The following is a 25,065-nucleotide window of genomic DNA, read 5'->3' on the forward strand; positions in this document are numbered from 1 at the left end:
CCGTGAGCTTGTTCAACTCCAGGTCCAGGCACATTTGTTGAATGTCTTCACCACTTTCCTGTTGACTTACTGAGGAAATAAAGGCCACTAGTGCACACATTTTTTTTTTAAAGAATTGGACCAACAGAAGCAGCAAATAATACCAACTGAAAAGATGGTAAAAGCATTAAAACAAGGACAGACAGATTGAACTGAAATGCTGGGTGAGTGATTTCTGGATTAGCACCAGATGTGCTAATAGCGAATAATGAGAAGCTAAATGGTCAGAATGGCTCCATCTAATGCACTCTGGATTAGTTTCTGATAAATTCAGCTGTTAATTAATTGATCACTTGGGAATGCTCAGAGACTGCATTTAGTTTTATCTCTAGATTGTCAAGTACAGGGAAAGAATTGGATGGTGACATCCTGCCAAGAATGTGCTGATGAGCTAGAAAACTGAAACTTTAGCACCAGTATACGTGCTTTATATGACATGGATGTACAGATGTGACAGGACTTCATGTTCGATAAAATGTGCTTCACTTCTTCTCATTTAGAACTTGGTAAGACATGGTTTAAGAAACACTAACATAGATGGCAAGCTAAACAGTGTGACAGCAGCCTTAATCAAACACTAACCTTTACAAGAATTTTGATCTCATGATGTACAGTAGCTGACGTCTAGAAAATGCAATTACAGTGAACAGTATTTTATGCCAAACCTCAATTATTCAAGATTATCACCAAGTTCTTTAAGTTTTCTCTGTCATTCTTTCCATATTTTGTTTTTGCAATGTAAACGTTATTTGTTTTTTGTTTTTGTTGTTGTTTTGATGGTTAGATGAAAGCAACCAAAAGGAAATTTAGTACATCCCGCATACAGTTTGGCAACATTCCACCAAATTAAACATGCCTTTTCTTTTAATAACTTTAACAAAGCCTCTTCTGGTTCCTATAGGGAAGTACTTTTGGAGACTAACAAGAGAGAAGCATCTGGTCTCTCTCCGTCCTGCTCACATTCATCGCTTCTGGAGGGGGCTTCCTCCCAATCTGGATAGTGTGGATGCTGTTTACGAGAGGCCAGGGGACCACAGAATTGTATTTTTCAAAGGTGAATATTTATTCCTGATTCAAAAGTACACTTGACTTCCATTTTTTTATTTGCCTGTCTGTTAAAGAAAATAAATATAATGATTTAATTCTAAACTCATAATGTTTGTGCTGAACCCTCAGGTCAAAAGTACTGGGTATTCAAAGACAATAATGTTGAGGAGGGTTACCCCCGTCCAATTAGTGACTTTGGCCTGCCCGTGGAAGCCGTGGATGCAGCATTTGTTTGGTTGCACAACGACAAAACCTACTTCTTCAAAGGTAACCACTTCTGGCGCTATGATGACCACTTGCGACACATGGACCTTGGCTACCCCAAAGACAACATGCTTTGGAAAGGGCTGCCACTACAGCTGGATGACGCCATGAGGTGGTCTGATGGTGAGAAGCCAGAAAAGATTCACACTCCATTATTCTTTTACATGACTTCAAAGCAGGTAAACTGTAAAGTTTTACATGCTATACAGACCCATTCAAAAAAATTTGAATATTATTGAAAGGTTAATTTCGGTCTCAATTCACTAAGTAAAACATATTTTATAGATGAATTACACACAGACTGATGTTTTCAAGCCTTTATATCTGTTAATTATGATGGTTTTCCAAATACAGCGAATGGAAACACAACATTTAAGATTATAATATTACATCAGACCAAAAAAATTAATACAGAAACATGGAGTTAATGAAAAGCGTGTTTAATACCTGCTTAAGAATTGTTATTTTCATAAGGCGCTTTTAATCTGACGTTCATCTGAAAGCATATTCTAATTTATTGAATATGACTGTAAAAGAACCATATCACTGAATGCACCTCTAAAGACAAAGCGAATCTGCATCCAAGATTTATTTAACTATACTTCACCTTTTCAATTTTAACTAAGTTTGGCTAAGTGATTCGAGCCAAAATTATACAAGCATCCAAACAAACATATAACACCATTCAGTTTTGATGCTTTACCTTGTTTTTCAGGTTTTTTTTAAATACAATATTTAAAACATATTTTTAACCTCTAATTCAAAGTTTTTTTTAGTTATTGCTATAAATATGTGTGACAGCTATTTTTAATTTTAACAGAAATGGAGTAGTTTTTGCCATATTTTTCTTACTTTGTGATAGATTCCAGCATATTCCAGAACCAATTTAGAGTTTGATTTTGTGCTTTTTCCATATTTCCCCTACTCAGTGCCTCTAAGTATACAATTCTGGGACAGGCTATTCTACATTTGTCCCAAAAGAGCATAGGTTGATTGTCATTGCCTACTGCCTAAAGACTAAAGTCTATGTTTCTGTATTCAGATATTTACAACATAAAACACCTCTACTGCAGGTTTGACTTTGGAAAAATGATATAATAGGTCCGAATTCGGGACATCATAAACGTTATTCAAACCAACTTGGCCCAGTTGTTCTTTTGTGGTTTCTTGGTTCTACGGGTCTGGTAGTAATTAGAACTTAGTGTGGCTTATGAAATTAAGCAAAATAAATGTGGTTAATCAGTTATTCATGATTTAACAATAGGTGAAATTATATTTCACACAAAGCCAGGTTAAGGTGGATAGCTTTTTTTGGTGATTTGAAATTATTAACCTCTGCTCACTATTTAGCTGGGAAAACTAAGCTGGAAGACTAATAAAAATTCAAATTTCCATTAGGAACTCTGTTTAAGGAGGTCAATTTGGCTCCCAGAGAACCCTTTAAAAAACTATGGAGAAAATAAAAGTAATTTTAACGAGGAGTCTGAAACCACACATGGTTGGTATTTAGATTTTGGGCACATTTGCTGGTAGATCTGTTCTTTAACATTAAGTCCAAACCAGATTGATTCTTTAACATTTTGGACTTTTTTGAAAGCCAAGTAATCTTTGACAATACCAGCATTGTTCAGCATTATACAATTTATTAGTGCATTCTTCCACAAACAGCAGTTATTGTACATGCTCTTGGAGAAGATGATGTGACCACATGCACCACAACAGAAGCTATAAAACATGCTGTGTTCTTGGAAAATAAAATGTCTTGACTATAAACCTTTTAGAAATTAGCTGCTAAAGCTCAAATACTGAAAACGTTTTTTTTCAATTACACTTGGTCAGTGTAGTACAAAAGGTTTATAAGACAGATTGCCAACAAGAGCTTTGACCTTTCCACCATAAACACAATAATTTCTCTCAGGTGTCATAAATTCAGAAGGTGCCACTATGAGCTCGATGGTCTCACAAGGTGACAGGTTCTCTAATCTAATCAAAGAAGTGAGACAGAGAACATTTCTTCAGCCTTAACCTGTTGCACACAGTTGAGTCCAACATTATCTTCTGCATATCTATCTTCTGTTGCTACAACAGAAATTAAGTAAAGCTTGTTTCAGACTTCTTTGTGTGTCACAGGAGCAAGACAAAATGCTATAAAAGTAACGGCTGATTTTACTTTATGGCTGCCTACATGTTTCAGCTCAGTTATGCCCTCAAAATTCTTCAGCAAACCCTTTCATCGCAATCACAGCTTCCACCCACACAGGCAAACATCAATGCAAACACCTGTATTTTACATTGTACTAATCAAGCTAGTATGGAAATTAGAGGTTCTGTGATTTTTTTAATCATTTATGTCCCCAAGTTCATGCTTTCATAGATTGTATTTGAAGCATTACTATCAATTGTAAACATTTAATTTCAGCTCGTATATGCACAATTGCATGTCAATGTAATTGAGTAACTGTTGTTTGTTTTGGCTGGAAGTAATTACTGCTGTTAAGGTAGTCGAGTCAGTATTTTCCATAACAATATTGAATCAAGTGACTATTTTCATTTATTTATTTAACCTCTTTTAACCAGGTGAGACGATTAGGAACTAGTACTCATTTACAATGCCGACCTGGGCAAGAAACAGCAGTAAAAGCAAATACTACAAACACATTAAATAACAAGGACACACTTATTATATTGAGAAAAAAAATTTTAAACAAACAAACGAAGAAAACACCATTTATATAAAATATATACAAATGAAATCAGCAGGTCCACTCATTAGAAATATAATTTGCAGTGAATTGGGAAATATTGAAAGTAGACTTTGGCATGATGGTACGAAGCTTCAGCCTTTTTTGCAGTTCATTCCAGCTGTTTCGGGCAACAGACTGAAATGAGGAACGAGTCTGGTGGTGCAGACTTTTGGAATGATTGTGGTTATAAAGTTACTGAAACATAAATTGTAGCAGTTTTTGGACATTTTAAAAAGTGTGCGAAAGTTAAGAGTTTTACCAATGATTGTCTTGTAAATATGCTAGCACCTATGCTGCAACCTACGTGAAGGGAGTGAGGGCCAGTTAACAAGAGTACAGATTACAGTGGTGAGTGCTGAAAGCGGCACCTGTCACATACAACATCTACTTAACAGAACACACTGAACACATCCGTGTGACCATGTTTTATACTTTTCTTCAGATTTCATTCACAGCCCAAACCTAAAAAGAATATTTTCTAGATGTCTCAGTGTTTCAGATAAAGCTTTGTGAACACAGTTATGTTATTTAAGATCTCACCTCAGATGTTTTTGTTCCTGGCAGAAAATTTGCATTGTTATTAAAAAACTTGTAGGTTTTATTACCATGCAAAAAGGGAGGGACAGTCTATCTTAAATAAATGTCAGAACTCCATTTGCTTATAGAACAGAAAATCAAGAGGGATGGTTCAAAATAAATTGAACAAATTCACTCCTATTTTTTTGCAGTACTGATTTCCCCATTAATTATTCCCCAAAGAAGAAACATGTCATATTTGACAGGTGGTCTGGCTCTGGTGGTTAGAGCAAAGAAAAAGAGTTGCAGGGAGAAGAGAGCTAAAGATGGGGAGAAATCTGTTCTTATTTGATGTATAAGGGAATTATTAGTTATCATAGGTTTTAAAAGTCAAAGTATACCTGAAAAGAAAGTAAAATAATAATAAAAGAAAACCTACCATGGTACCCTAAATTCTACATATTTTGATATAGCTCTCATTAATATATATTCTTTATTGTAAACACTGCAATCTTTGTAGCTGTCTTGTGGATAGATGGCTGTGCAATTTTGACATTAGGCATTGTTGACTTGAACGTCAATTCATGTGCTGCATTGTCCAATGGTAATTAGGTAAAGGCATGAGAGATGTAACAGTGCATATAATTCTGTGAAGAAGTATTTGTCCCCATGCAGATTTCTTCTGTTTTTACTTTTTTGGCACAGCTGTATGATTCAGATAATGAGGCAAATTTTAATATTAGACAAAAATAAGTTGAGTAAATGCAAAAAGCAGTTTTTAAATGATGATTTAATTCATTATGGACAGAAATCTATGTAAAACTAGCTGGACCTGAGTGATAAAGTCAACTTGTTATGCTGTCCTTGAGTGTTTTACATCATTTTATATGGAGTTTGCCCACCCTACTCAGCAGAATTGATTTAATTCATCCTTACTGCTGTTGTGATTATTATTATGATTGTACTATTTAATATTTAATTTAATAATAATTCGGTCTGTTAAGTGTTGTCCGGTGAATACCAGCCCAATAAGGCAGTGGGATTAGGACAATAGAGAGGAGGCTGAATCGAGCTCTGGCATTACTGAACTGCAAAACTGCACACACACAGAATAAATTCACACAATTTCTTAAAATAAGAATTTATTAGCAAAAATAATTCAACCCAAAGTCAAACATATTTCAATTTACAAACTCTTTACTATACTACAACTATTGAACGAAAACTACCAAGCAGAATGAAAAATAAGATATATCAAAAAGTTATACAAATAAATGAGGAACAAGGGAATCAAAGATGGTTAAAAACCATGACCGATAAAATGATGCAACATTATGTTATTTATATTTGAGAACCAAGGATTATCTTGAGGAACCTTGAAATGGGATTAAGTTAGTCTTAGAACTAATTTAGAACAATAGTTGGTATATCTTCCACAGTGCAAGGTCAGAAGAGCAAATAAAACATTATTTAAAAATTTTTTATATTTTAAAGAATAATTAGCTGAATAAAAGCCAACTTTCTGAATAATTAATTCTCGATAGTGTTTAATTAGATGTCTTTATTAAGTACAATAATATTCAAGGAAATATTATTAAGGAAATATATTTCCTAGATTGGAATGTAACAACCTTTCTGGACTGTTGATTCTTAACTAGCCCTCACCAGGCAACAAGGAACACCCTATGGACTCATAAGATGGTGGCGCTAGCTGTTAGTGGTTTCAGCTAACCAAAGAAAGCCTATTGCTTGCTTATAGTCAAACATGTACCTTTAAAATACCATTAATAAAATGATTAAAATGCATGAGCGTTGATGCTGCGTTATGGCCGAGCTGCATTTAAAACCCTCCTTCTAAATAGAGTTGTCTTGACAGGACAACACAGAACAATAATTACCCTCAGTACTGAGAGGCTTATTTACATTGACTGAGCAGATAGTGTGCTAGCACTTAGGTAGCTGAGTTTTCTCAACACAAACATTGGCAAAACATCATGAAAAAACTATATTTAGATTCTTTCTTCCTAAACTCATTTTCTCTGCCCAAACACCATCTCTTAATTAGAGACGTTTCTGGTGGTAGCTCTCTGGAACACAGGTTACTTCTGTAGGCCTCAGAAAGAAAACTCAAGCAATGTACTTAATCCCTTTCATATGAACGCTGGATCAGATCAAAATTTTATTTTGTAATGCTTGATCGGCGGGTTTTCGACTGTCGGCCTGTAGTCAAAGTGGATCCAAGTTGAAGAGTTATGCCTTCTTGCCCGCAAGGAGACATTCAAGCGCAGTGCCTCCGCTGTTGGCTCTTGCTTAATCCATTGCTGAGGTATCAACACTGCTCTTCCAGCATGGCATACCTGTTTAAGTTTAGGTCATAGCAAAGTCTGAACTTTGATTAGGACACTATGCAACCATCTTATTTTCTAACTTGTTCTTGCTCTTGTTCTTTATTCACATTGTGGCATGATGTAATGTTACTATTATAGATTTTGTAGCATACTTCCTGTTGTCAGACAGGTTCTAAAAGTTGTTTCTTGATTCTGCAGGTTAGGCAGTACTTGCTCCTGGAAGTGCCTAGTAAAACTGAAACAAAAATTGTTGTTTGCAGCTGGTGATAGGTGTTTGTTATTTTTCACAAGGAGCTGAGTGCTTTACCATCCACATGGTATTTGAGAATAACTTGAAAACTCTGTGATGGATCAGCTTATGAAGATCTGATTGTCCTTTAGCAGGACTTAATTTCTCTAAGCCTGAGCCTCCAAATGTTTACTTTGTTGCAGTGTTTTGATATTTTTCCAACTCTGAATTTATGTCTGTATGTAACATTTGATTCAGGACAATGTACCTGCTCTTTGATCTAATTGTAAAAAGCCCACGGAGAGTGCTTTTGATCAAAAATGCACCTGTCTACATTTCACACAACTGCTAGATTTATATAGATTTTTTCAGTTTTTGTAAAAGGTATTTGTGTGAATAAAATTCAATTCAATTCAGTTTTATTTATATAGCGCCAATTCACAACACATGTTGTCTCAAGGCACTTCACAACAGTCAGGTACATACATTCCAATTAATCCTAACCATTGAACAGTGCAGTCGGAGTTAGTTTTTTATTCAAATTGGATAAAAAGTTTTTCTATCTAAGGAAACCCAGCAGATTGCATCCAGTCAGTGACTTGCAGCATTCACTCCTCCCGGATGAGCATGTAGAGACAGTGGACAGTGACTGGCGTCGACTTTGCAACAATCCCTCATACTGAGCATGCATGAAGCGACAGTGGAGAGGAAAAACTCCCTTTTAATAGGAAGAAACCTCCAGCAGAACCAGGCTCAGTGTGAGCAGCCATCTGCCATGACTGACTGGGGGTTTGAGAGAACAGAGCAGAGACACAAAAAGAACACAGAAGCACTGATCCAGGAGTACTTTCTATGGGAAGGAAAAGTAAATGTTAATGGATGTAGCTCCTTTAGTCGTTTCACCTAGAAAGAAAGAACAGATAAACTCTGAGCCAGTTTTCAAGGTTAGAGTCTGAAAGAGAGCACATAGAGTTTGTTACAGTTAAGCTCAGTATAGTATCGCCATGTATAGGAGAGAGAAAGGGTTAAACACTAAAAGACAGGGCTATGTGGATCATCGGTAGAGGGTGAGCATTAAGTTGTTGCCAGCAGAAGCTCGGACGATTCCCCTCTCCAGAAAGGTGTCACAGGTAGACACAGAGTCAGGCCAGGTGTATCTTCTAGGAAGAGAATAGAAAGAACAAGGTTAAAAGCTGAAATAACAGCAAATAATGCAAAATTGGAGAGTAGTGTGAGAATGTAACGAAGAGGGTGAAAGTGGTCGTTATGTCCTCCAGCAGCCTAAGCCTATAGCTGCATAACTACACAGATAGTTTCAGTTCAGATTATTTAATTAAACGGCGCTTATTTACAACAATGTCGTCTCAAGGAACCCCACAAAGGGTCCCACTGATGGTCATTGTTATACTAAAAACCACAAGGATTGGGATACCTCCCTCTGTCAGACTGATTATAACCATTGGAAAAGAGAAGGAGTCATACAGGTAGCAGAAATGGAGGTTGTGTTTGCACCTCAACCATAACTGAGCCGGTTCAGGCTAAACCTGACTCCCCCTTACTCCAACCAAGCCACGTTTGATGTATTTAAAACCTAAACAGATCTGCATTTTTCAAATCTACAATAATTTGTGTTTCATTGTGGAAATGGGATCATTGAGTCTTTAGTCTGAATGTAGCCCATTCTCAGATGAGTTTAGGTCTGGACTTTGACTAGCCCATGCTTACACCTGATTATACTTCAGTCTTAGCCAATAAATTCTAGCTTTGGCTGTATGTCATTGTCTTTTTGGAAGGTAAACCTTTTCCTTAGCCTCAAGTTTTTTGCCGCCTCTTTGACCTGTTTTTAGCTCCATCCATCCATCGTCCTATCACCTCAGCCTTGCCAGGCCTGTCAATTAAGGTGGACGGACCCAGTAGGTTTGCTGTTTTTTGCTTTTTGGATGATGAAAAACCTAATCCTGCTTTAATATTATCCACAACTTCACCCCTGAGCTATTTGCTGTGTTGACTGTGGCTCAGTGGGTAGAGTAGACATGTTGAAATCTGAAAGTTGTGGTTTCAATTCAATATCCCCTCTGGGCAGGGCACTTAACCTTAGGTTGCCTACCAATGTGTGTCGGCGTACGAATGTGTGCACGTTTGCGATTGGGTGAACGTGGCTGTAGTGTAAAGTGCTTTCAGTGGTTGGTATGATTGGAAAAGCACTACATAAATTTTGTCCATTAACCATTTCATTGGTCTTCACTGTTTGTTCTCTAACAAACCTCAGGAGCCTTCACAGAGCAGCAGGATTTATACTGAGATTAAACCACACACAGGTAAACTCTATTTACTAGTTAGGAAGGTAACTTCTGAAGGCAGCTGGTTGCACTGGATTTAATTTAGGATTTTCAGAGTAAAGGTTTTTTTTTTTTTGTCTTCATAGCCATGTACCAATATTACATCAAATCCTCATTTACGTTTTTAACCTGATTAAATTTCAAAATTTCAAAGGTTATGGAAGGAACTGTATATGAAACATCTCTTATAAAGAAGTATCTTAAAGCGGTCTATGAAAGAAAACGTTTTGCCCTTAAGGGTTGTATTTTTTCATTCTTAGTGAGTATTTGGCATGTTATAAAAACAGAAACTATTACAAATTATAATTTGTAAACAAAGTCTTTGAATTATTTAAATGTTTGAAACCAACACAGTTACGTTTTGGTTGTTTAAACTGTATTTGTGGTTGGCCCCAACTTTGCTACATTCAGTCTTTAGCTACATTTCTATATTTTTTAGACTTCCAAGCTGTGTTGGCTCATAAAGATTTCTGTGTGTATGAATACCCTCCTCACTCAGACTGCAGCTTGTAGTTTTACAGCTCATGGTCGGCCACAGTCAACACTCCATTGTTTTCTGCACTTATCTGCTGTCACCAAGCTGCTGAGGGTGAACAACATTTCATTGTGGCATCACAGGTGCTCCCTTCTGTTTGTGTACAATTAACCAGGTTCCTCAAGATGATTATTTTCTGTGAAGTTTCCGAAAACATCTTATGAAGAGATTTTCGAAGCCAGATGGATGGCAGATGTTTTGTTTACTTCTAAATACCACAAATTGGTTTATAGTTTACTGACAAAGTGCTTGACAGTTGCTCAGAAAGGTCATCACCAATTACTGATGGTCCCTTCCAAACATAATTCAGGCCTTCTTTTGTGATCTTTCCTTTACCAAAGCACACATGCCTCACAGATTTTCTGAGCTAGTGCTCTCTGCAGGGATGGCATTTGCATTTTTCCATTTAATAAAAAGCAGCACATGCTAAGCCAAGTGGGGCATAAAGATGGATATTGAAGTAATTCTCGCTAAAACCAGAATATTAATCAAAAACAGGTCTTTTTTCTAAAAGTTAAGAATTTGCTGTTTTGTATGCCTGACTTACAACGGTTTTGAAAATGCCCACGGAAGTCTTGAGGGTTTTTTTAATTATTTTTTTAATTCTGGCATTTTAAATTGGCCCAATATTTAAATAAAACCCAGCTGATTCACCCCTAGGATACTTCACTTCAACCTAATGAGCATATGTGTGTTGCTTGTGCTGTTGGTAGGTATGATCTTCCTCCCACCATGCCCTCATCCCTTTATACTCAATTTGTTTTGTGACAACTCCCAGGCTTTAAAGGATGATGTGAGGTAATGTCAGTGTTAGCAGAGCTCATCATGTCTGACAATGGCAGTAACGTTTACAGAATGTAAGAATCCATAGAGAAAGGGAAATTTGACTGTGTTGTATTATTGGAATTGAACTGGACTATAATTGAATCTGAATCTGACTATAAGATCAGAATCAAAATCAGAATCAGCTTTATTGCCAAGTTTGTACAGACAAACAAGTAATTTTAATTCCTTTGCTCTCAGTGAGGATTTTTTTTTTTGGTATATTTAATAGAATAATATTTGATTGGATTGAAAGATTTTGATTGATTTCAAATGAACTTGGACAAAATTGGATTTACATAGCTAGCAATCAATGGGGTCGGTTTGTATCTTAAAGTGCCTTAAGGTGATATGTGCTCATTAATTAAATAATTTGAATTGAATTGTGCGTAACAGTAGATGAGACTTGTGGCCCGCCTATAATTAATAAATAACACGTATAATAAAAAAAACACAAACATTAACAACTAATCTAGTTTTGTATTTCTAAGTACTGCTTTTTGATGTGTTGTTAACAGAATAAATATATTTTCATTATCATATTTGTTATTTAGTTTGATTTCTGGTGGGGACCAGAACGTTTGCTAATTCCCAACCCAAAGAGGTGGTCCATGAAAATTTAGTTGAAAACAAATCTAGTTGTCAAATGCTTTTTTTGTGATTCTGAAAAAAAAAAGTCAAGTACACAGTGGCAGTTTTGGACGTGGGCGACGGTGGCCATCCAGTCAGGGCAGAAAGTGTAGATATACATAAAGTGTATGCTGCACCACTGCAAGAGGATTTGTGATAGCTTTAGGTGAGGAAGTGAGTGAGTCCCCCCTGTATGTTTGTGTGAAATCACAATGGTTTTGTCTGTCCTGACCAGAACATGCTGGTCTGACAGAACTTGGTAGAAAGGTTTCAGAGCCAGCAAAACTGCTGTGAGGTCCAGGTAGTTTATGTGAAGCTTGGATTGAACTGGTGTCCAAACCCCCCCATCGCCACGCCATTCCACAGATCCCCCCAACCCCTTGGGGAGGCATCCGTTGATACCATCTTGCGAAAAGTAGCTCTCCCTATTGGTGAACATCGTCACAACAGTTGTGGTTCCTGCCAAGGGAACCTCATGCAGTGGTTATCGTTAGCTTTCTGCAGCGGTGATGCCATGCACACACTACCGGTGGGGTGGGTCCACGCCTGGAACTGGCACATCTTCAGTAGGCAGAGTGGTACTACTGCTATCATAGATGCCATCATACCCATCAGTTGTAAGATATGATCTGAAAAACATTCCATGCACCTGGGGGCAATTAATGCAAAGGTTGTGTTTGTGGGGAACTTGCGCTAGGGAGGTTGTTTGGAGGAAATGCAGCACTTCTTGGGACTGGGATCCCGAACAACACCAACAAAACATCTCTTGGGCTGCAGCCGCCGAAAACTGGCAAACATGTCTCCGTGCTTTTAAGACCCCTGAATTTTTAGTCCCACAGCTAGGAGGACTGTTTCTTCTTCTTCCGGGATGTCAAGTCCCTTTGGAGTCCCGAAGGGGGACCACTGCTCCAGGCTGTCTTTCGGGGAGCTTGGCTGTGGTTCTGTGGCTGCGCCGTCTGGGGACTCAAGCGCACGAGCCGTATTATCCTCTTCAGTGGGGAGCTGGATTTGGGGCTCACATCCTGTCTGGGGATGATACAGCACATTGCTTCGGTCTGCTTTTTTTGGATAGATAGACAAATATGGACTAAATCAACCTACTGATTATTTTAAACAGTTTATGATTTCCTTTAACCTTTTTAATTATTCCTCTGAATATAAAAATTTACTAGCTGAGGGTGGAAGATCAACACGTCTACCTTTCTTCAATGACATGTTTTTTTGTCTTCTACATTTTTAAATTTGCTAAGAAAAAGTCACAGTTCATATATCATATTTATACTCCAGGAAAACAGAAAGTTATGGTTTCGTGATTAAAAGTTCACTGACACTTATTGACATTGGTGGTGGAAAACAACCAAGCTAAGAACCTGTGGGACTTCTAGATACAAACTGACAAAATGCTTAATGGGCAGCCAACCGGAGACTGTGATTATTGGACACAGCATTCAGTGTGTTAAGAATACTTATTGTTTTAGTATTTTATAGGCGTTACAGTAGAATGCAGTTATGCTTCTTATACAGTTTCATCAAAATAAATAGGAGAATTTGTACTTCATTTCATTGTGCTAATCTAAAATATAGGGATTGAGTGACACATTGACTCACAGAGGTTCTTTAGATTGCTACAATTAATGGTTAGAATGTCTCTAGGTTCAAAACACATGAGGAAGTCACAGAGTTCAGCTGTAGTTTTGAATCATCTGCTGTAATAATAAAGTTGATGTTCTTCATAAAATATTTCCTCCCTGAAGCATTGCCATATTGAAACTTTAAAAACTTGTGTTAAATTTATTCCACCACACATTAAGAAACCCTGAGGGCTATGCAGACAATGAACTCGATGCAACCTAAAACAGCCATCAGAGAATAAATAAAAGAGTTTAAGGACCTAATAAACAGGGACCAATATGGGGCCTTTATCTGAAAGGCCCCATAAAGATGGGTGCTGAGATATAAAATATGAATATGTTAAAAATTTATAGATTTGCAGTTTAAAATTCATTGATTTAGTCATATACATGTGATCATTTAGTGAGGGAGAATGCCACTGTAAAAGTATCACATCATCATGGTTGTGACATCTGCTTTGTCCCTCAGATGCTGGAGAAAGGTTACCTGTTATTACAGAACATTGATGATAAGTCAGATTTTCAAGTTCTTGCATTGTTGCAACAACACTTGCATAACGAGGAAAGACTAAGGAGAATATTAAATTTTTTTTAAATATCATAATTATAGCTTATGACGCACTAGAGGTGTTCCTGGTGTATTTCTCCACAGGGACACGCTCGCCTATATATCTGTTGTTTCTTGTGGTGCTGGGGATGATTTTCATCTGCAAACCTTGCACAGCAAGTGTTTTTAGACATCAGCCACTGATACAGGATATTTGTGCTTGGTAATAGTGTGTGTAAAGATTTTGACATAACTGATGTCTGCTTTAGAACTTTAATTGCTGTGCAACATTATTAAATTATTTTTTTGTTTGATTTAGTAGTTTGAAGTGCAGCCAGCAGAAGTCTCTCTCCCTTCTCCTGAACACAGCCATAACTGTGCAAATGCAAAGAAGGAGGAACGAAGTTTGGATTCTGTATTTGCAGACTGTAGTCTGTTAGTTTTATTGAAAAAACGTTATTTCTTCTTTTAGTTAATCCAGCTCATTGGACTTTAAAAATAAGCCATTTAAATTAAACGTTTTCAGTCTTAATTTCAAGAAACCCTCCAAAAGCAGCAATTCTTAGTTCAGTGATCTTCCATCATCATCCTTCGGTCCACTACACTACATGTTGTAAATGTTACTGAGCTCCAAATTAGCTGTTTTAAATGACTGGATTACCCCCTCAGAGTGTCAGCAAGTTCAACAGGAGCCTTTAAATGGCACACCAATTTCTATTCTGTTAAACATACAGGACACTGTACCTTGAGGCTCTAAGCTGGGGTCTCTACACAGTCACAAAACATAAAGAATTTAAATACTTCTAGGTCTGGTTGACCATGGACAAAAAAAATCAGGATTTTTATTGTCTTAAAAAGTTGAATCCATCCTGCCATTTGGCCATCCGTTCGTCCATGCTTCCATCAATCCTTCAGTCCATCCATCCAATGTATCCATTCATCCATTTGGCAATTTCTCCATCCATCCATCCATCCATCCAGTCTCTGGAACATACATATGTAATACCTTACCACTGTATAATTTTCTGATACACATTCGCAACATAAAAAATTGATCAGCATGAATTTAAATGCATTAGTTGCACTCCAGCTGGATTTTACTAAATAAAATCTTGCATTAATTTTCGCTGCTGCTCTTACCATGCAAAGCTATGCTTTTGACAAACCTGACCAATATTGAAATAAATTTGAGTTATTGATCAACAGCACACGATCATGAGGGAAAACTCTGCATAGTTGGGTAATTATAACCATAACAAACGTGTACATTTTCAGCTCAAAGCAGTTACTCTGCACTTTTTTCAGCTGTTACCCTCCTTGGAATTCTAAACACATGCCATAAAGAGGCTGACTTCATTTGCAGTATTCATTAGACATCCCTAAGCACACAAACAGCCACACGCATTGCACCATTGTAGGTTGTCTTAAGGAAAAATGGGAATTTATTCCTGCAGATTTAGTGCAATCTCTCCCAACCTTTATAAAACCCAGGCCTCTGACCAGCTCGCTCATGCTAATAGCTCATTATGTACACTGAGCTAACAAGCGCATTTCCTTCTTGGGATAATGACCATTTTCCGCTCATTACTTTTGTGATTTTTTTTTTTGCAGTTCTAGGCACAAAATCAGGTCTTTGCGTTGGTCTCCTTGTAAACTCCCATTTTGAGTCATTTTCTTCCCCTCACCTTTCTCTCTAATGATATCATTCTGAAACTCCAACAAATGCATCTACGTGTGCTGATGTTTTAATGTGGAAACAGCAGCTTTGCTCCTTCTCAGCATTAAGGGCAAATGAAACGTTTTCTCCTACAGTGCACTGCATAAAGCACTTTTATCTCATCGAATGAAAGAAAGTAGTGCATAAATCAAAGGAAGTGGATACATGATTTTTATTTATTTATTTTTTGCAAATAAAAATCTGAAGAGTATTGTGTGTACTTCAATTCAAGCTCTCTGATTCTGATTCAATGTTGAACAACAATTTGCTGCAATTATAGCTGCGGGTCTTTAAGAGTATATTTCTGTCAGCTTTGTACATCTGTAGAATAAAATTGTTGACCATGGTTCTTTGCAAAGTAATTCAAGCTCAGTCAGATAGGAAGGAGATCATCTGTGCTCATAAAGTTTGAAACTACAGATTCCTTAATTGTATTTATATCTGGACTTTGACTGGGCCTTTCTTACACTCGGATGATCATTTCATTGCCATTTCAAGTTTCCCTGTCCCTGGTTTACAAAAAAAAATTAAATCACCACCACCATGTTTCTCTGTGGTGGCTATGTGTTCAGAGTGGTATGCAGTATCGGTTTTTCACCAAACATTGCATTTTGCATCTCTGCCAAATAATTTGGTTACATCCGACTTGAGCAAATTCTTTAAATTCTTTGGTGTCTTCTTGTGGCTTTCTTTCAACAATGCTTCCTTTATTGGCACTCTTCTATAAAAGCTAGGTTAGTGGATTGTAAGTGGAATATAAGGGTGGTAAATACAAATCCATGACAAACCTTTCAGACATTTATTTGTATCCTGTTCTTTCCACTTTTTAATTATTCACAACTTAAAATAATAAAAAAGAATAAAAATAATGCATGAAAGTTTATGGTTGCAATATGACAATATGAGAAAAAATGGAAAAGTGCTTTTCCAAGGTCCTGATTTTTTTCTTTATATTCTGTTGAGTTCCTGTGCTTAAAATAAAACTTAATACAAACCATGTTTTCTATCTCTATCCTGAAGGATCATCCTATTTTTTCAAGGGAAAGGAGTACTGGCGAGTGCCGGGCAGTGACATGGAGGCAGAGGCAGGATATCCCCGCCTGATTGCAAAGGACTGGCTGCTCTGCACTGAGATGCAGTCGGACTCTCCAGACACGGAAGCCAAAAACACGGAAACGAGGGTCAACATTCACGGCCACTCAGACCATGCAGAGAACGGATATGAGGTGTGCTCCTGCACCTCTGACACCGCCTCGCCTTTGGGCATCCACCTATCCCCATCTCCAGTTTGGCTGCTGCCACCTCTTTGGACGCTCTTACTGACCTTACGCTCAGATCTGCTATGATGCTGAGTCATGGGATTAAGTCCTTTTGTTGAGTGCTAGAGACAGACTGATTAGTGGATGCTCAGCAAAAAAAATAAACTGGAAGAATTTGATCATATAAATACAGTTTATTTTATTTGTTTTGTTCTCTTTATTTCTCGGGAGTTATTTATTTCACTTATGGTCACTTAAACAGCCTTGCAGTAGTCATTCTACAAACAATTATCAGTTAATACCAGTGACAGTATTAGGTGTTTCATACGCTGCGTTGCACAGAAATACAAGTTATTTACTCTCCAAATGGCCTCATCCATGCTAAGAAGGCTAAGTAGAGCAGAATGTTCAGATGAAGGTGGTTTTGTCATTGCATATTTGAATGGACTTGCTTTGGGGGGTATTCAGTTATACGAATATAAGCTGAGGGGTCAAACTGCTAGAGGTTGAGAGTATTCATGTCAAAACTGACACAGGTTTGGAAATTACAGCTTCTTACTCACCAAAAAGCTGTATCTTAAAATAATAATAATAATTTAATGCAATATAACAAAATACTGAACAATAGAACATAATACTTTAATGCTAATCCTACGGGTGTTTGCTTTTTGATGTTGTGCAAGTAAAATGTAGCTCTTCATCAGAATGAAATCATTTTTTCACAATATTCTACTGATTTACTGCCAGTGTCTTTTTTACTGGTTACTTTCAGTAATCTGTCCTGTAGGCATGGGCCAGTTATAAGGATTCAAAAAGTTTTATAGTCCTACAGTTAAAAGTTGTTTTTATTAGAATAGAATAATGCAGTGCTGTCCCTTCCCTATACGTTGCACTTCTGGTCAACATGCTGAATGAAGGATTCTACATAAATTGGTTGTTTTGAAAGTTTTATTTTCACAAATAAACTCCAATGGCCATGGTTTGGAAACTGAAGAAGTGCAACCTATCGCTCTTGATAAATCTTTTTTAAAAAGGTTAGTTTAGATAGCAGTTTAGCAGTAAGCATCTGTAAAGTTATTATCAGTAAATGTTCCCTTATCTGCAGTAGAAAATTTCAGATTACCATTAGCCAGTTCAAAAAGTCAATGCATCCTTGGAGTGGTGGAAGTTAACAGGCTAAATAAAGATTCGCTCTATCAATCTGCCTCATCAGATGATTGTAAGACCATTTGAATAATTTCCAGACAACTACAGGACCTAGAAAGCATAGGAACATCTGATGCTACTGCACAACTTGTGTAAAACCTATAAATTTACTCCATTCTTGGCAGAGCTGCAGCAGACTGACAAGTGGATCTGGCGTATTGATCCTACCAACAGGCTCAACTGACATATCTCGGCACAAAAACACCAACGCTGTTCTGCTGAAGAAAACAGCACTAAACATACCAACGGTCTTCTGTGAAATCGTAAGCTGTTATGCAAATATCTGCAAAAATAGCGTTATAAGTACATTAGTTGGCTAAAACAGACAGGGCAGGCCTTACTAGGCTCTCATATTCCACCACTTTGAGGATGTAGTTACTTTTTCAATGAACTCCCAGTGACATGTCATCTTTCTACATCAGGTAAGAGAACTTTTGTCGATAACTTCACACAATCTTACCTCAAAACTTTCAAATTAAGCTTTAAATTTAAATCTGTCTTTTTTTTTTTCTTTCAATTATGTTTACAATGACCTTTCCTTTTCTTCAACAAAAGTACAAAAACAGAACCCCACTGCACCTACCCCCAAAGGAAAGATCTACTGAACAAAATGCTTTCCTGGCGGCTATGCTCACTGGGTTTAGTTGGGTATTTTTATGAGGGCTTCAACTATCCAAAGCAGAAACTTAAGCAGTTAGCCTCTCTGAGGTCCGAACGCATATCCTCAAAGTCTTTTAATAGTTCTGCTCGCATATTCTGAAGGCAGCTCAAGCAAACAGATGTTTACCATTATCCTCCATTGCCATCCGAATCAATCCTTGTCTCTTTTTGATTAAATGAAGCTGTCAGCTTATCCCTGAGGTTAGCTGTAGCATGGAATCAACAGGGATGTCAGGAGGTGAGTTGCCTTTTTTTACCGAACTCATTTCTCTTTGAAATGTTTTGAAGTTTGAACTAGAAAAGACTTGATTTGTGTGTGCAATATTGACAACTTGAATGTTTTATAGTATGATGTTAAAAGAAGTAGAACACTACAGGTAGAATACTGACCTATTGGAAGTCCTCAGTAAGCGGATGCTGCTTTAAAACAGCAGTTGTCAGGCTACAGGCAGCATGCCTGTTAAAGAGCAGGATCTCTGAGCAGATTGTCCAATTAATTCATTACCCACGCTATAAAGAACAGAACACCAAAATAAAGTTTCATATTCTGCGCAAAAAGCACTTCTAAATTTAGCAGGTACTTATTCTGTTATTTTTCTTAAGTTCATATATCAAAATGACTTTAAATAAATGCTATAGATAACATTATCACACATATAATTATGACCATGTTATTTTAGCAGCAGGAGAAATAATTGTAGGTTTTCTGTTTCAAATAAATGTAATCAGATTATGTTGTACATTTTTGTTTTACACCTTTTTTACTCAGTTATTATACTATTACAATTATCATATTATTCTATATGAATTTCATACTGGTCTATACCTACAGTTTTCAACTTTTTTTCAGTTAGCTGAATCTGAGCAAACACACTTTATTTTGGCCTAAACTATAGTGAAAATGCTTGATATGGGATAATTGCATCAACTTTCAAATCCACAGAAGAAAACATCATAAAATAGCCCTCAATTTGTCCATGATACATTTTTTTGATTACAATTGAACTCTCTGAAAGAGTTGTAATTTCTAAAGTGTCTGATCAAATTTCATGTGAATGCTCTCAGATTAAAGCTAGATCTGTGTTGAAGTGTCAGTGTTCAGATATTTACCAATCTACCTGGATGCCTCGATGTCTTGCAAAAGTATTTGCATGTTGAGCCTTTTGCCATTTTACAAACACTCGTACTCGTACCCGTCGTCTTCCGCTTATCCAGGACCGGGTCGCGGGGGGCAGCAGACTCAGCAGAGACGCCCAGATGTCCCTCTCCCCAGACACCTCCTCCAGCTCCTCTGGGTGGAGCCCAAGGCGTTCCCAGGCCAGCCGAGAGACATAGTCCCGCCAGCGTGTCCTGGGCTGTCCCCTGGGCCTCCTCCCGGTGGGACGTACCTGGAACACCTCCCGAGGAAGGCGTCCAGGAGGCATCCGGTATATGGATGCGATCCGCCTTGAGTACCTCAAATCTCTGGATGTTGTTGGGCTGTCATGGTTGACACGCCTCTTCAACATTGAGTGGCGGTCGGGGACAGGGCCTCTGGACTGGCAGACCGGGGTGGTGGTCCCCTTTCATAAGAAGGGGGACCGGAGGGTGTGTTCCAACTACAGGGGGATCACACTCCTCAGCCTCCCTGGTAAGGCCTACGCCAGGTATTGGAGAGGAGAGTCCGGCCGATAGTCGAACCTCAGCTTCAGGAGGAGCAGTGTGGTTTTCGTCCCGGCTGTGGAACATTGGACCAGCTCTATACCCTCTACAGGGTGCTCGAGGGTTCATGGGAGTTTGCCCAACCTGTTCACATGTGTTTTGTGGACCTGGAGAATGCATTCGACTGTGTCCCTTGTGGGGGGTGCTCCAGGAGTATGGAATCGGGGGCCTTTTATTAGGGGCCATCCGGTCCCTGTACGAGCGGAGCAGGAGTTTGGTCCGCATTGCCTGCACTATGTCGGACCTGTTCCCGGTGCATGTTGGACTCCGGCAGGGCTGCCCTTTGTCACTGGTCCTGTTCATAACTTTTATGGACAGGATTTCTAGACGCAGCCAAGAGCCGGAGGGGGTCTGGTTTGGGGACCAGTGGATTTTGTCTCTTCTTTTTGCAGATGACGTGGTCCTGCTGGCCCCCTCTAGCCAAGACCTACAGCATGCGCTGGGGCGGTTCGCAGCAGAGTGTGAAGCGGCTGGGATGAGGATTAGCTCCTCCAAGTCCGAGGCCATGGTTCTCGACCGGAAAAGGGTGGCTTTTCCTCTTCAGGTTGGAGGGGAGTTCCTGCCTCAAGTGGAGGAGTTCAAGTATCTCGGGGTCTTGTTCATGAGTGGGGGAAAAATGGAGCGGGAGATCGACAGACAGATCGTTGCGGCTGCCGCAGTAATGGGGGCACTGTGCCGGTCCGTTGTGGTGGTTACCGGTTGGTCTACGTTCCTACCCTCACCTATGGCCATTTTACAAACACAAACTTCAATATATTTCATTAGGATTTTCTGTGACAGATCAACACTAAGTATTGCATAATTGTAAAGTGAAAAACATTTTTCTAAACTAATAAAAAAGAATTTAGTGTATTTAACCCTAATGAGAAAATACTTTGTCCAATCATCTTTCTCTTCAATTACAGCTGCAAATATTTTGTGGTATCTCTTTATGAGTGTTGCACATTTATATACTGAAATTTATGCAAATTCCTTTTCGCAAAATAGCCTTAAACTCTGTCAGATTGGATGGAGAGTATCTATGAATATCCGTTTTTAAGTCTAGCCACAAATTCATAATTTGATTTGGGTCTACACTTTGAACCATTGTAATAAATGACTATGCTTTGATCTGAACCATTCTATTATTGCTCTGGCTGTATGTGTTGGGTCATTGCCCTGCTTTAAGGTGAACGTCTGCCCCAAACACAGTTCTTTTGCAGCCTCTAACAGGTTCTCTTTAAGAATTGCTCTGTATTTAGCTCCACTCTTCTTCTTTTCAACTCTGCCCAGTTTCCCTGTCCCTGCTGCAGAAAAGCATACTCAAAGCATGATGCTGCAAACACATTTCTTCTATACTGGGCTGGTGTTTTCAGAATGATGTGCAGAGTTTTGCATGTAGTCTGAAAAAGTATAAATTTGCAAACAGCAACTACAGTTTCTTTCTTGTTGCCAATCTTACATTAGGGCCAGATTTGTCTAGTGTCCTGCTAATAGTAGTTCACAGCCCAGGTTCTCCCACCTGAGCTGTTGATTACTGCAACTCTAAGTTATCAAGGGCTTCTTGGCTGTTTTTCTGATTACCGCTCTTCTTGCCCAGCCAGTAAGTTCAGGTAGTTTGCCATATCTTGTTAGGTCAGCAGTTATGCTATTCTCTTTCCATTTTAAAAAGATAGATTCAATAGGGCTTTACGAGTTGTTCAAGGTTTAGGATTCTCTAAACGACTGATTTTTTTAGGTATTTGGATTTTATTTAGGGGTATCAGAGTAAAGGGGTGTGAATTCATTGCACCCCAAATTTTAAGATTTATATTTGTAAAATAACTTTGAAAGTTATATATCATTGTCCTTTGTCTTCACTGTTATTCACTGGTTTGTGCTGGTCTGTCACACAAAATCCTAATGAAATACCTTGAACTTTGTGGTAACCTAAAAAAAAGTCAAAAAGTTCAAGGGGTATGAATATTTTTCCAAGACACTGAATAACCAGGTTTCAGATTTGGATCAACCTAACCCAGAAGAAGAGACAGGATTGTTATTAAACCAAATATAGACTCAAACCAGGAGAAAGAATGACATCCTGCGGTGTCATCGTTCGACAGGTGACTGACACTGCAGCACCCGTCTGTAGACAGGTGTAATGTACCTTGGTATGTGTTGCAGATAGATGGTTAGGTTTACAGATCAATGGCTCTATGGGAGCTGGACGTGAAGAAGACACATGAGTGGCATGCTTGTTGTCAACAGGTAGATGAACAGTCAAGAGGAAATCAAGCGAACATTATAGGATGTGGGGGAAATGACGAACGCTGGACAGAACATTCAAAAGCAAGATCCCTTCTGTTGCTTGTTGACGTTATCCTTGCTTTCTATCCTTTTCCTGCACTCCCCTATCACTTGGAGGTGGTAGCTACACAGTGCAGCATTTTCACCTTTAGCGCCTGCCATAACCACAAGTAGTATTGGTTAGCTGTATTTTTTGTATTAAATATGACTATATTGTGAGCCATTGCTTTGATGAGATTACAGCTCATGGAGCCTTTCTGACACAAGTCCAAGCTCTGTTTGATGACATCCATTGCAAACCTCACAGAGGCAGCAGGTTTATTATTGTTGCTGATATATTTACCTACAAGTTTAAATATAGACAGATATATTTGAGTCACAATGTTCCATGGTTACCTCAAACCAAGTGGACTGTGTATATTTCAAGCTGTGTTTTCTAATGTAAAATATTTTTGTAGAAAAAAATAAAGAATCTGAATGGTTTTCCTGGCTGATTATGGTCCCATGAATGTGTGGTGAGAGATTATATTGAGTACTCTGCCTTGTGGCTGAGTGCATAATTATTTAGTGCTATTGAAAAACAATCCATGCTTGAAGACAGATGAAGGTAACAAAACAGCTTGCAGACACCACCTGGGAGTTTATGTCCATCTCTTGTGTCTTAAGCTTGTTTTTTTCTTACTTCTATTTTGTAATTATGAGTGTTCATGAATATTGCAAATCGTGTTATGGAAATCACCCCACATAATCACTCTGGCAGAAAACTTTACTGATGTTATTTTATGCTTTGACGCTTACGTTAACACTGAGCTGAAGGCATCATACAGATGCGTAGGCAGCACCGTCATTTAACCATGCTCATGTAACATACTAAAGACGCTTCCTAGACTGTTGAGGCTATCTTAGTGGCAATCTGGAGGAAACCATTGTTAGAGGATATTCAATTTTAGGCAGCATTTATCTTAATCATAATTAGGTGGATGTATTTTTAAATCTTTTTGGATTTATTTTTTCCTTGATGGGGAATTATCTTTCAGCTAAAGCATCTGATTGACTGTACCAGCAGATCACCCTATCTTTTACCCATCTATTCATGCAGTTATCTTTCCATGTATCCATTTGATCATCCATTTATCAATTCAGTTCATCCATCCATCCATCCAAGGTTAAGATTACAGTTTTTACAGATGAACTTTACTTGCTATCACCTTAGTTTTAAGTAACTTTAACTTTGTAATTTTAAAAACTGTGCCAACAAACCATATCCATCCATTCATTTATTATAAATGAATTCATTGGCATTCTATGTACGTACTCCTTTTGACACTACTTGCAGGCCAAGGTGTGACAGCACTGAGAGCATTTTCCCCTCCTCTTGACACTCTCGAGTGGTGTTAATTAACTGGTGTGTCCCGGGGGCCAATAGGAGAGCACAGACTCCTTGGAGCAAAAACGACACCAGGTCACTCTTCATCGCTTTGTGCAGCTGATCCTCCTCGAGTTGGATGCTAACCAATCGAGCTTACAGGTATCTAATAGTGCAAACACTATATACAGGTCCTTCTCAAAATATTAGCATATTGTGATGAAGTTCATTATTTTCCATAATGTAATGATGAAAATTTAACATTCATATATTTTAGATTCATTGCACACTAACTGAAATATTTCAGGTCTTTTATTGTCTTAATACGGATGATTTTGGCATACAGCTCATGAAAACCCAAAATTCCTATCTCACAAAATTAGCATATTTCATCCGACCAATAAAAGAAAAGTGTTTTTAATACAAAAAACGTCAACCTTCAAATAATCATGTACAGTTATGCACTCAATACTTGGTCGGGAATCCTTTTGCAGAAATGACTGCTTCAATGCGGCGTGGCATGGAGGCAATCAGCCTGTGGCACTGCTGAGGTCTTATGGAGGCCCAGGATGCTTCGATAGCGGCCTTTAGCTCATCCAGAGTGTTGGGTCTTGAGTCTCTCAACGTTCTCTTCATAATATCCCACAGATTCTCTATGGGGTTCTGGTCAGGAGAGTTGGCAGGCCAATTGAGCACAGTGATACCATGGTCAGTAAACCATTTACCAGTGGTTTTGGCACTGTGAGCAGGTGCCAGGTCGTGCTGAAAAATGAAATCTTCATCTCCATAAAGCTTTTCAGCAGATGGAAGCATGAAGTGCTCCAAAATCTCCTGATAGCTAGCTGCATTGACCCTGCCCTTGATAAAACACAGTGGACCAACACCAGCAGCTGACACGGCACCCCAGACCATCACTGACTGTGGGTACTTGACACTGGACTTCTGGCATTTTGGCATTTCCTTCTCCCCAGTCTTCCTCCAGACTCTGGCACCTTGATTTCCGAATGACATGCAGAATTTGCTTTCATCCGAAAAAAGTACTTTGGACCACTGAGCAACAGTCCAGTGCTGCTTCTCTGTAGCCCAGGTCAGGCGCTTCTGCCGCTGTTTCTGGTTCAAAAGTGGCTTGACCTGGGGAATGCGGCACCTGTAGCCCATTTCCTGCACATGCCTGTGCACAGTGGCTCTGGATGTTTCTAC

General features: G+C 38.5%; 1 protein-coding gene across 2 annotated transcripts in view; it reads left to right on the forward strand.

Moving 5' to 3' along the window:
• Positions 1–17,668, forward strand: part of mmp17a (matrix metallopeptidase 17a) — a 159,527-nt gene extending 141,859 nt beyond the window's left edge. For both annotated transcript variants that reach the window (XM_047372004.1, XM_047372005.1), the window contains exons 9-11: positions 941–1,093; positions 1,216–1,473; positions 16,429–17,668. In XM_047372004.1, coding sequence (XP_047227960.1) covers positions 941–1,093; positions 1,216–1,473; positions 16,429–16,754 — 737 coding nt within the window. In that variant the 3' untranslated portion in view covers positions 16,755–17,668. The remainder of the gene's footprint in view (positions 1–940; positions 1,094–1,215; positions 1,474–16,428) is intronic.
• The last annotated feature ends 7,397 nt before the right edge of the window (positions 17,669–25,065 follow it).

Source organism: Girardinichthys multiradiatus, chromosome 8 (genome assembly GCF_021462225.1).
Source record: "Girardinichthys multiradiatus isolate DD_20200921_A chromosome 8, DD_fGirMul_XY1, whole genome shotgun sequence".
In the NCBI taxonomy this organism is placed as follows: Eukaryota; Metazoa; Chordata; class Actinopteri; order Cyprinodontiformes; family Goodeidae; genus Girardinichthys; species Girardinichthys multiradiatus.